Source organism: Maylandia zebra, linkage group LG13 (genome assembly GCF_041146795.1).
Source record: "Maylandia zebra isolate NMK-2024a linkage group LG13, Mzebra_GT3a, whole genome shotgun sequence".
In the NCBI taxonomy this organism is placed as follows: Eukaryota; Metazoa; Chordata; class Actinopteri; order Cichliformes; family Cichlidae; genus Maylandia; species Maylandia zebra.
This window is the reverse complement of record NC_135179.1, coordinates 25,289,882-25,302,970: the sequence shown is the minus strand read 5'-3', so window position 1 is coordinate 25,302,970 and position 13,089 is coordinate 25,289,882. Positions and strand designations below refer to the sequence as shown.

At 44.1% G+C, this 13,089-nt stretch overlaps 1 protein-coding gene across 1 annotated transcript in view; it reads right to left on the bottom strand.

Moving 5' to 3' along the window:
- Positions 1-631: 631 nt before the first annotated feature.
- Positions 632-13,089, bottom strand: part of ptk7b (protein tyrosine kinase 7b) — a 73,075-nt gene continuing 60,617 nt past the window's right edge. The window contains exons 6-20 of the mRNA XM_014410010.3: positions 11,193-11,323; positions 9,611-9,877; positions 9,063-9,199; positions 8,811-8,946; positions 6,812-6,931; positions 6,358-6,507; positions 5,837-5,984; positions 5,263-5,390; positions 4,334-4,534; positions 3,880-4,041; positions 3,553-3,785; positions 3,368-3,448; positions 2,899-3,050; positions 2,624-2,802; positions 632-2,535 (exon numbers count right to left, since the gene is read on the bottom strand). Of these exons, the coding sequence (XP_014265496.2) occupies positions 2,375-2,535; positions 2,624-2,802; positions 2,899-3,050; positions 3,368-3,448; positions 3,553-3,785; positions 3,880-4,041; positions 4,334-4,534; positions 5,263-5,390; positions 5,837-5,984; positions 6,358-6,507; positions 6,812-6,931; positions 8,811-8,946; positions 9,063-9,199; positions 9,611-9,877; positions 11,193-11,323 (2,386 nt within the window). The 3' untranslated portion in view covers positions 632-2,374. The remainder of the gene's footprint in view (positions 2,536-2,623; positions 2,803-2,898; positions 3,051-3,367; positions 3,449-3,552; positions 3,786-3,879; positions 4,042-4,333; positions 4,535-5,262; positions 5,391-5,836; positions 5,985-6,357; positions 6,508-6,811; positions 6,932-8,810; positions 8,947-9,062; positions 9,200-9,610; positions 9,878-11,192; positions 11,324-13,089) is intronic.

Sequence of the window (13,089 nt, the reverse complement as noted above, 5' to 3'; positions counted from 1 at the left end):
CTTTAAAAGCTAGTTATCACATTAAACTGTAAACAAATTATAATAGGGAAAAAAATGTTTGGCAAGCCTCAAGGGTCAGCTTTAATCCTTACCTAACCACACAGCGCCTTCTAGTGGCTACAACAGAGACTTTTTATTTGGATAAAGAAAAAAACAGTACTGGATGTACTTTTACAAGGTCATAAGAGTGGTTTAACAAACTACAGCCCAACACTATAAAGTACAAATCCTTTTAGTCCTACTTCTAGCCCCCACCACCACCACCACACACACTTTAATTATGTGTGTGTGTAACTTGTAGAGACTTGCAAGAGATAAACAATCCACCTCATTTAAGATTTCATCACTTATGCTTAACCTCATATTTTGTTGTAACACGGCTGCAAGAAGAGCGTGTCACACAACACTCTGGTATCAGTGAAGAAGCCACCAGCTCCATGATTTACAACATATTTTCACTTCAATACAAAAAACAAGGCATTTATTTCTCACCACTCCAACACCTTATTTGGGGGTGAACTTGTACACAGCTGAATTACCACATTTTTTTTTCAAATATTTGTTACAACCTCAGCATAAACACTGAGCTGAAAATATTAAGAAGTTAAAGTAACTGTCACAACAAACTGGGTAAAAACACTGTGAACCTTTATTGACAGCAGCATGTATGCTTTTGTATACATCTGTGATTACTGTGAACATGTGCTGAAGCAGATTTTAAAAAAGAAAGAGGTCTAGTTGTGAGTGCCTAGCATTCATAAAAACAAAATATTACACTAAAAACAACGTATAAAAACAGGTTCATAAACAAAGGCCATCGCATATGATTAGATGATGTAAAAACAACAACAAACAGAAAGGGAAACGGTTAAGATAATCCTTCATTTACTAGGCACTTAAACGAGCACTGGTGACCTGCAGTCACTCTTTTGACCTCCTTTGTACTTTGTGTTAGCATACCCAGCCGGTTACCAGACTGAACGCACACCGAGATGGACCGTGAGAATGAATACATAGCATAAACCACCTCACAGAAGTACCTTTCTATTACAGTTAAAAAAAACAAAAGACAGGACCTTCATCATAAATAACCAGGCACCTGCATGTCCTTCTACACAACATGATATATATATTTATATATATATATAAAAAAGGGATAATCTTTTAAGTGAAGTTAGTGCAAGGCTTCTAACATTATGTACACACTGCCTGGTGTGATGGTCCGCTTCGCAGCATTGCACAAAACAGGTGGACCAGGAGAGAAACTGTGATTGGACCTCTGGAGAGAATAAAGCAGGTCAAACGTGGCGGCGGGTTCAATTCCTGCAGCTGAGAGGACACGATGGTGTTCGTGTGGTAAAAATGAGTACTCCTACCCATCAGCAGTGACCTGTAAGCACCTCAAAGTTAACAGAGCACACTTATAAAAATGTATAAAGCCCACACTGGCACGATCTCATCCGTTCAACATGTTCCTTGGCTATAAAACATGCTTCTTTGTTGTCGTTGTTCCGGAAGTGTTACCGTAACACGGATTACTTGTTTTCCACAAACCTTCATGCAAAACCCCATTCCTTATCTGTCTGTAGGGACAACAGTTCAGTGCATGTACACACACACTCACTCAAACACACAAAAGCAAACAATTTGGGGGATTGTACCCGGTGGAGAGAGAGCAGACACCTGAGGGGTCAGGGTGGCGGACTCGGGATGCAGCTCGATGTAATTGCGAGGGGAACAGACCAGTTTAAACGACCTCACTCGACACACTAGTAAAGTGGCTGATTATCTACAGAGGCTTCATCGCTCCACTGCAGTCCCACTGTGCCCCACTTTCTCTTCAATATCCTCTTTAGATTAATGAGAAAACTCCAAGGAGTTAAGTGGTGACGTGACATTTCAGGCAAATCCTTTGCACTAATCAGAGCCAGCGAATGCACCATCATTCCTACAAACTTAGAGAGTGTGTGTGAGTGTGTGTGAAGGGGCAGAGGCACTGAGGTTGTGAGGCTCCGTGAAACGAAAACGGCCGCAGACGGGCGGGGTCACAGTGGAACCACAGGCGGAGGCTGGAGGTGGGGGAGGATCGTCCATACTGCGGTGAAGGCAAACTCCTGGCACTGCTCGCACGAAGCCATTCATACAAAGGTGAGTGCAGTTCCACTCATATAGCAAACAAGTCTAATCCACACTCAAAAAATTGTTGAAATGCATAAAAAATTAAAGTTTTTTTTTTTCTTTTTTCTTCCCCCTCAACTCTCTTCCCTGAAATGTGTGAGACTAAATAATCCAGCATTCCTGTCTGTATTTTAGGGGAAGGGGGGCGGGGCAGAGTTGGTAACAGTTCCTTTCTGCTGTGAGATGATTGGTCACTTCAGACTTTGCTGTCAGAGGGCAGCTCTCCCAGGGCGTGGACGATGTCGGTGAACGAGGGGCGCTCTTTGAGGCTCAGTGCCCAGCAGCGGACCATCAGCTTGTAGATTTTAGAGGGGCATCCGTCCGGAAGGGGTAGCTTCAGCTTTCCTGCCTGGAGACCTGCAGAAAAATGGGATGAGATGCCTTTTAAAGAGCGATTCCCTCTTCCTGGGGTAAAGACAGTAATGTGTTGCAGCGTCAAACTCACCTTCTAACACTTCGTCGTCGCTCAGTTTGGTGTATGGCATTTCCCCATGACTGAATACTTCCCACATCAACACTCCGAAGGCCCACACGTCCGACTTGGTGGAGAAGTCATCTTCAAACACAGACTCTGTTGGGAGCCAGCGCAGCGGGATCCACGCCTGCCTGTAGTGGTAGTACTCACTACACATGTGAACACCAGAGAAATAACAAAGGGATGGAAATATTAACCAGATGATTCTACTCAGAGGAGACTTTATTGTATGTTTTTGAACAGACCTGTTGTAAACGTCCTTGCTGAGGCTGAGTGACGACACTTTGACACGCCTCTGACTGCTGATCAGGCAGTTTCGGGCGGCGAGGTCTTTGTGAACGAAGCGGTGATTGGAAAGATGCTCCATGCCCTGAGCCACCTGAGTGCAGATGGAAACCTGGAGGGGGAAAAGGGGGGGGGGGGGGGGGGGTCATGGTAGAGAGACTTTGATAAGAACATAGAAGTTCAAAGTGAGCAAAGTTCAACAATTCCTCAATGGTTACTGTAACTTAACAGTGATGAGTTCAGAAGGTTAAAGGTCAAGCTACAATGGCCTGTTTCAGACAGGATGGCCTACACGATACTGCAGCAGAGCCCAAAGACAAAAATACAGAGCTCTGTATAACAGTTTATTTCCGTTTCCGTTTATTTCAATGGCTTCTGGTGTGCAGAAGGCTGTTATATGTCACTCATGCTGCACAGTTCACTGCTTACTTTGGTCTTGGTGCTGATAGGCTGACTCTTGACTTTGTCATCTTTGCTTTTGGAAATTCTCAGGAACTGCTTTAGATCTCCCTGGCATGAGAAAAGCAGACATAGAGAGCAGTGCGTCAGGTACAAAACAACATTTCTGCACTTCTTCTGCGTTTGTGTCTGTATGTGTGTTAGTGTGAGATTACCAGGTCATAGTACTCTAGGATCATGTAGTGAGGATCCGCCTCCCTGCAGAGGCCCAGCAGGCGGACGACGTTGGGGTGGCTTAGCTTGGCGAACATTTCTGCTTCCCGGCGGAAGTCGAGTTGGAGCTGCTCATCTCTGGTCTGCAGGCTCTTCACAAGAACCACCGTCTCCTCCTCGCCCTCTTCGATTCCCTTAGCTTTGGATAGCAGCACCTCCCCAAACTCCCCTTTTCCTGAGCAAACATTCACGTGACACACAGCAAAATGTGAGCGCAGAAGCGCAATACACTTTTTTCACAGAAAACAGAGATGCATAGACTACTCTACCTAAAGTCGTGATGGTCTGTAGGTTTGTCCGGGGAAAGTGGAGCTTATCGTTGTTGACGTGGCTGTGGCGTTTCTCTGTGGTTGCGATGGTACCCATGTTGGTGAGCGCCACCTCTTCCTGGATCTCAGCAGTGGTGTGGCCGTTCTGTTGGACTGCTCCGCCTGATGAACACAACAAATATTCTACTGGGTCAAAGGTCACAGACGTAGTACAAATATGAATAAATCTGATCGATTTAGAACATGTTTTATATAATATGTTAAAATGCATTGTATATACAGAATATAGAACGGAGGAAACAAACTGATACTTGTTGCTCTGCTCAAAACTTTTTTTTGCCTTTTTACATGTTAAGTGTAATCAATAAAATGAACACAGGGTGGCAGCAAAGATCTTGAAATAGCATACAGGATTATTGTGTAACTGTAACCACAACTTTATCAGCAATCATACCATTAAGGCACTCCATCTCGGGCTCCTCTCCATCCTGGCCCTTCTGCATTCTTTGGGCGTTGCGTCTCTTCTTGCAGTAGAACATGAGTCCCAGGACCACAATGATGTAGGCCACAGCCGCTCCCACCGACAGACCGATTGTTTGGATCATCTTGTAAGGAGCCTTTTCATCCTCTTCAGTCGGGAAATGCACCGGTTTGTCTGTTTGGCACAGGTGAAAATTGGGGCTGACTAAAACGTGGCTAAGAAGTACACTGTGCATGGATTTAAGTCTTACACACAACAGACTGTGTTACCAGAACGCTAAATCTTTCACCACAGTGAAAGATGCAACACAGTTGATGGTAAAAGCATCAACTTTAGTGTAAACACGAACGTAAACGTTTCATAGAACAGGATTTTAAAAATAAGATTGGAACAAGCGGATGATAGAAAAGGTATTTGTGGTGAATTTTAACACAGTTAAAACCACAAACCGACTTACAAACATACATACGGTCCTTCCATTTATCTGAGCTGCCCTGTTACAGTCAATTACTTGTCTTTTACAAGGCGCGACAAACATCTAAATTTAATTGTCTCCAAAACAAAAAAGCAAAGCTGGAATACCATCCTGCTACTTTGGGAGAAAATGAGGTGATGTGGGACACGAGTGCTAGTGCGTGACTGTAATTTTCAGCTTTAGTCGGCACACAAGGAGCCACAGAGTGCGAAGCTTTATTAGATCCAGCGTCTGCCCGATCCCATCACCTCGGTGACAGCCGTGGCGTCAGAGACGCGCCTGTGGTTATTAACCTGTCCGCACGGATGACAGACAGAGGCTGAAGGTTTAATTAAAGCCTTCATCCTACACTTGTGATTCTGTGCCCATTTGCTCCTGATAAAGCAAAGCCTGTGTATGCAAATATGTACGAGTGTGCCAAACTCACCCACTACATACAGCTGAGCCACGCGGTCTTTGATGCTGCAGCTGTTTCCGGCCACACAGGTATATTTGCCGGTGTCATCCGTAGTCACGTCCCTGATCACTAGGGAGCCATTGGGCATCGTTTGGAACCTGGAAGAAGGAGCGAGACAGAAAAACACAGAGGTCTCAGTGTCCAATCTGAATCTGATTTTATATCTGCATCATTAAAAATCATCTGATTTAAAGATAATGGCTATAATTTGTGCAATTCAGGGTCAAGAAATGCAGTGCTTTCAGAATACATTAATATATTTAGCTAACATTACCAAATTAGACCATCAGGGCTATGATTGGCCCAGCACAGGAAAGTGGGGAAAGCGTGTTTAAATAATAGCTTTATTTGCTCTGGCACATTCTGACGGAGCAAATGAAACGTGAACTCTCATACTCGTTTGTTTCCAAGGTTATAATTCTATGTTAGCACAAGCTAAATCCACAACGAATGTGTGGAGATGGAGCTTTAATCAGTCGTGTCAACTGTGTAATCCTAATCCATGAAGGCTGAGCTGTGGAGAAGACAAATGTGTTTCGTTTACCTTCTGTTATTACTGATGTCCAGCGGCTTGTCTTTACCCACCCAGTGGATGTGAGGCTTGGGATCGCCCGTTGCCTGACAGTGCAGGATCGCAGTGTGACCCTGGTACACCGTCGTGTTGTCTGGTTCCACCTTGAAGCGAACGTGCACTGTTTGTGCACAAAAAGCACACACACAAACACGCACAGAAACAAACAAATCATATTAATACAACACTTTAACCACATCTGGGGCGACAGCACCTCTTTTACAGCTTGTGCTGATTGTGGTCACTGTCCTCCCAGATAATCTACAACCCAAACGCAATTCATTAACCAGACTGTAAAAAGGCCACCAACTACACAATAAATGCTGCTGTGTTTGAAACTTAATGGCAATGATCAGTGACCGCCTTGCTATAAAACCACCCTCACATGCACCAAGACCACAAGTCCTCCTGATGTGGGGCTGATGACTAATACAGTAGCGTGGACCCTTTCTTTCACTACTCCCTGCTTCCATGACGATGAGACAGTGGTTTACCGGCTACGGTGAGGGTCACAAAGGCCCGGATCTCCCCCTGGAGGCTGTTGGAGGCGATGCAGGTGTAGTTGCCAGCGTCGCTTCGAGTGACTTTGGTGAAACGGAGCTGGCCGTTTTTCTGCTTGACGTGAGGCGGCAGCTCTCCTCCATCTGCAGGGGGAGCCAGAGAGACACACGGGGACAAGAGCTGGTCTGGTTATCCATGTGGGATTCAAGTGGTTAATTAGACTATTATGGCTACTGCAGATGGAGGAGGGAAGTGATCTGTGGTGATAAATCGCCCTCACATTGTGTTTATTCTACACAGGTTGCTACATATTCTTGCGGAAATGACATTTGTCATCATAAGCATTGAAGAATTAATGCCTGCTAAAGGGTTCTGGGTGAAATATTGCTCAACAGCCATTCCTCATCAGATCTGAAGCTATAGCAAGTGGAATCAGTGGCAGCAGACCTGTTTTGGACCAGCGGATGGTGGGGGGCTCTCTTCCTTTAGCCGAGCACTGGATGGGGATCTCTTTGTCCAATTCCAAGCACTGGGAAGGCTGCGGGGTTGGGGTGAACTTTAGTTTCTCTGAAACACAAGTAAAAGCACAGCACACGTCACACACGGATGACACTAAGCTGACGCAAATCATGTTCAGACATATTTGGGAAAAATGTGTCAACAGGCACGACGAGCACACAGATCTGATGAGCGTAAAAGCTGAGATCTATCAGAGGTTGAGATCATGGCATGTCACACCTTTTATGAGATCAGATAAGAATTGATCATGGAGATACCACGTTACAAATGGAGGCTAAGCTAAAGCTGTTGTGTGTGAGTCATATTTTACATCTCTGTGGGTGTCCTGCAGGGTCCCCAGATCCACAACACAGTTATAGAAAACCACGCACACAAGCCCACAGCCATGACCACATCGCATTTATTTTTCATCTCAGCGCCGTATTGCTCATCATTCTCTCGCTCATTACACATCATCTTTATCTCCGGGAAATATCTTCAAATAGATTCGGAGCAAACAAAGGATAATCCACTGTATATACTAGAGATGGACCGATCCGATATTACGTATCGGTCCGATACTGACCTAAATTACTGGATCGGATATCGGAGAAAAATAAAAAATGTAATCCGATCCATTAAATATCACGAAAGCACCTCACAAAACTTGCAACACACCGTAACTCACCTCAGAACGTTAGCACATCGGAGCAGTATGCATCACGTGATAGAGCGGCTGTGGCATGCGGGACCTGTCGGTGGTCTGGATAGCATTTGGAGCTTCGCTAGCAACCCGGCATTTCATCTCCGATAAAGTTATCCCGAGAGAAGTAAAGCAAGTGTGTAAGTCCATCTCTGAATGTTTGTAAAGCATTCCTGCGTTAAGCTTAACAAGCGACTGCCTCTTCTTGCTGCTACTTCAATCATGAAACTGCTTAACGATCAGCTGATCGGCTTTTCTGTCGGGAGTCCGTGTCTCTAGTTTGCTTTTGCCCCACTTTGCACCAGAAAGAGGAAACCAGCGGCTGAACAACAGCAGCACGTTTAAGCTTGATCAGCTGTTGTTAGAATTTATTTAATATTACTTTCTACTCGAGGATCTTTTTCTACGTAGCTGACGCTGGTAACTGTGCAGGGGCGGATCTAGCAAAGTTTAGCCAGGGGGGCCGATAGGGCATTAACAGGGAAAAGGGGGCACAAAGACATACTTTTCTTTCTTATTCTCATTTAAAATGTCTAGCTTTTAATAAATAATTATCTGACACCCAAAGTTTTAATTTGATGTAAAATGAATAGAAGTCAATTACTGTATATAGTGACTATTAAGTCTAATATATATACCCTAGTAAGCTATAGTACATTTTCCTTTGGGAAGGTACCATCTGTGCAGTCTGCAATTTTGTTGAAGAAAGATGTTGAATCTATTTAATATTTCTTGAAAAATAATTGATTTCTGTGTATTTTTTTCACACTGCATCAAATTAAGGTTGATTACATCGATTAAGCATCATGAGGTGGAGGGTGAGGGGTGGTTCCCTATTTTTTATTTATTTATTTTTGTTGTTGCTGGGAGTTGGAACCCTATTAGTTAGGTTGCTTAATATTTATGCTAAGTACTCTTTAAAATACCAGAATAGGGAGGATGGTGTAGGTTTAAGTTTATTAGATTGATCAGTATTGCTGAACTATGAAATATTTTTTTTTGCATACAGGTATAACAGAATAGCTTTAGTGTAGTTGTTGTTTTAAACTTGAGTATGAACTTATACAAAATGCAGCAAGATATTTAAAAAACAGTTTTGTTGATTAAAAAACACTATATCGGATTCATATCGGTATCGGCAGATATCCAAATTTATGATATCGGTATCGGTATCGGACATAAAAAAGTGGTATCGTGCCATCTCTAGTATATACTGATCAGCTAAGTGATTCCCACGCATCTTACCGAGCACAGCGACCTTAGCATATCCCATCAGCTGTCCACCCAGAGTTTTGGTTTGACAGCTGTACACATGTGCATCATAGACCTCCACATTGTTGATCCTGAGGGTCCCGTTAGGGAATATCTTAAACCGGATGTCCTGGTGAGACAAAAAAAAAGACAAAAAGTTTTAGTAAAACTGTGAAGGTACAAACAGACCAGCTTTCTTCTGTATGTCGTTAAAAGAAAAAGACAGTGAGGAAAGTGAAAACCTACCTCGGGCTGAATGATGTTGCTGCTGCGGAACCAGGTGACCTCAGGTTGGAGGTTGGCTTGAGCGTGACAGTGGAGGTAACCGGGTTTACCTTCTTCTAAATGGCTGTCCTTAGGCATGTCCACCCACACTGGGGGAGCTGTGGACAAAGAGACAACTCTTCAGCTACATATCGCTGCCCTGAAGGAATATCCAATGTGTCAATCACCTAGGCTCACTGAACAGACAAAATACACATTAGCTTCTGTTAGAGGACCCAATGCTCCCAGCATTAATAAACCTACTGTAGGATACATCTGGGATACTGGATGTATCCTGCTAACATTAGCAAGCTTGCGCTCTGCCCTCTCACTTCATGCTCTACGCATCATGCTTCTTAGCTCTCAAGATCCCATCTTCCTTTTAAATGCCTGCAACACCACAGTTACAATCTAAACTTTGATCATCTCCGTGTATACATACAAACGACAAACAACCACTTTAAAAGTACTTTCTGTACTTAGTTAAAGTGAATTTAGGGTGCATTTAAAGTGGTCTTTGTAGGACTTACTGGCCACAGTGAAGGTGACCTCCTGTATCCTGCGTCCAGCCTTATTCTCGGCCACGCAGGTGTAGGTGCCCGAATCTCCCTTCTCCGTGGGACTGAAGACCAGATATTTCCCATCTTGGTGTACTCGGCCCTCTGTGGGCACCCGCTGACCTTCTCTCTCCCACCACACCACTGGCGGAGGTTTGCCACGTGGGGCGTTGCATTCTACCTGCTGCAGGCTGTTCACTGTGAAAACCTTCGACGCCCGGGGCACCATGTCTTCTATTTCTGTAGCGGGAACCAGAGAGAGCGAGCAAATGTTACGAACTGACTTAGCAATTCAAATGCTGACGCTGATTCATTAGAGGACCGCTAATAATCATCAACCTGTGCTTTAACCTTGTACGAGCCTAAGATCTAAATCAATTAATGAGAAGAAAACACATTTCTCAGCAAATGAAAGAGAAGCAGAGCTGCGAGAAGAGGGAGGGCACTGAAATGAATGAGGCGGAGCCACGATGGGAGCGACTGTTTCAACTTGTCCCTAAACACTGAATTCTACTGTGACACAATCCCCTATAATGCCTGCAGGGATTAGCATCAGATTAGGTGAATTAAGGTATTTAAATGGAGCTGTGGTTCACTGGGTTAAAACTGCAGATACAGTTGTACCTTGTTAATCCAAAACCCTTGGGGGGAGAAAAGGGGCTGCTGGAGAGGGGAAGGAAAAAAAAAAGTGCCCGGGACATTGAAATGCAAAGAAATTTTAGCCCTGAGCTTATTCAAAATATTTGACGTGCGTGCACTTGCATTTCAAAAAGCTGGCTGATTAGTAAGATGAGAAGATACTACAGTCATCTTGTTGTAGTTTCAACCTCAATGAGCTGTTTTAAAGTTGTTTCAAGAGGTTATCTGGGAAGACGCGGCGCAAGGAAAGAGCCGGCTTTGTTAGTGCATGCGCAATATTAAAACAGCTTCACTGTGTTTGGACTTGTATATAATTTGGTTCCCCTTCCTTTTAACTTCTTCTTCTTTTGCACCACCAAAGACTTTTATTTGTTGTAGTCTTAAAATGTCATTTTCACATTACACTGATTTATAACACTTTAGAAACAGTCATCTCATGCAAGGAAAGCTGCAGCGTGTTTTAATGACGTTCGGCATTTCACAACCTCCTAATTACACTGCTCATTACCCTGGTTGAGTCACACTGATGAGTTATCTAATGTAACATCTACTGCTTGAGTAAAGCGGTTGCCAGGTGCTGTTCACTTTGGAGGAAACTTGATGAGTTAAAAAAGCTTGGAAAACAGCTGGACGCTAAGGGGAAACAATATGAAGGGGAAGCAGCAAAATGCTTCTGTACGGCACGTGGTAGTGGATGCAGCTGGGCCGGATGTCAATACAGGAATGTGATTATCATCGGAGAGATCTGGGCACTAAGTGAAAGCGGCAGAAGGAGGAGGAGGGAGGGAGGGGGGATTAGAGCAGGAGAGATGGAGGGCAGTGTTCATATGTAGCCCGTTCCACTCAGATTATAGGATAACAGGGGTTTCTAATTGTTTACGCTCGAGTTTTGTATGTGTGTACGTGTGTGACGCACCAGCTATGAGGAGGGAGGCCTCCAGCGTAACCTGTGATCCTCTGAGGCCGCGACCGACACATCTGTAGGTCCCCGTGTTCCTGGGCTTGACCTGGGTGATCAGCAGCGTCCCGTTGGATAGAAGGAAGACTCTGTAGAAGAAGAGAAAGAAACAATCTCTCTCAATCACTGATCCACAAACAACATTTCGCACATTCTTCGCAGAGAAAAGCACAGCGGAGAGAAGATTTCTGCACAGATACAGCCAACGAACCTCAAATCTTTCTCAGTCTGCATCTGCAAACCTTTCTTAGAGGTTTCGCTTTGACCTGCAAGTCAACTGCCCGAAAATTTGGACTTTCCATTCTAATTTGGCCCAATTCAGTAAACCCAAGCCATCTGCTGCTCTAAATCTGTAGAGGTAAATGCTAAGAATCTGTCCACGGAAAACAAAGAAACAAATGTGTCCTACATTTTGAGTTAATTAAAAAGAAAAAAAATCTCGTGCTTCAGGAGGCCTGTCCTGACAGCTGGCCCCTGGAGTCTATCAGGCCGATGGGAGTATCAGTGTCAGTGATGGACAGAATGAGGAGTAATTAAAGGCAGACCTTAAGCCAGCTTCGGGGATGACAGAAAAGGAGCTGAGCATCCGGCACAGCAAAAACAGAAGATCCCAAGTCACTGCAGAGCTCATGGGAAAAACAAATACTCGGAGAGGAAAAAGGAAAGCCACTGCAGAATGATCTGCATTCCCTCAGAAGAGTTTTCCAAAAGCGGGGATTCATATAAGAATATCTAGTTCCACAGTGGATTCCCTCAGGAAAAGTGAGATTTCTGTGTCATCCCTTCTTCTTTGTTTAGGAGAAAGAGGGAAATGAGCTTTGGGAGCTGGTGTACATTTCCACCTGAGAGACGGAGAACTAGTCTGTGGAAACAGGCCAAAATAACTAGAAAACAAAATGAGCAAAGAGCGATTTTTAAAGGCAATCACGAGTATGGTTTCACACGTTTGACCCGTGGGGCAGAAACTGGCTGCAAAAAAATAGCCTTAAGCTCCAGATGGTGTGTGTGGGTTTTTTTTTTTTCTTGGTTTCACACATTTGGAAAAACAGTCTACACTAGTTATTCATTCATTCGCTAGGGGAGGTTATCTAAACAGCCTAAGTGCAGACACAGATGATATCACTGCAGAGAGCTGCGTAACTTAGGGACTATAATCAGCCCAGATCAATAAACTAAATCACACAAAACACCAGGCTGCTGTGGAATAACCTAGCCACAAAGAGGTTAGGCTTCCATGCTTATTACTGAGTCCTCATCACTGCCTAGGTGACCAAACCTGCCTCTGACAGGCTCATTACACAAATGACTAACTATTGATATTGGAGTCATTCACCCTGCCTAGCTCAACGAGCACAGTAATCACTTCAAAATAGAAAAGCAGGATTGTACTCTACGTGCGGAACGGGCTCATGTATAAGCATGAGGCGCTATGAAAGCTGGCATGATATATAGAAATTTATTATGAAGTCCTATTTATAAAGACGGGGGATATGCTGGTAATCTGAGTGTAGCTCGAGGGTCTTTTCCTCTCAGAGCGTGGACACTGGAGACCTGCAGACTTCTCTGATAGGTTACAGAGAATGGGTTTGTTCCAGTGATGTGCAGACTGAAGAAAAAAAACTTTACCGTGCTTTTTTTCCCAGTAATAACATTCCTCAATGTGCAATTTATCTTGAGCTTTGTGTTGAAACAGCACATAGAGAGGCGAGAGCCCGATGCTGGGGTTCCACCTCATCGGGCTCATAGGAATACCAATGGCTGCACACTAGGGCTGCCACAAACGATTATTTTGATAGTCGACTAGTCACCGATTATTTTTGCGATTAGTCGACTAATCAGATCATCATCCATTGGA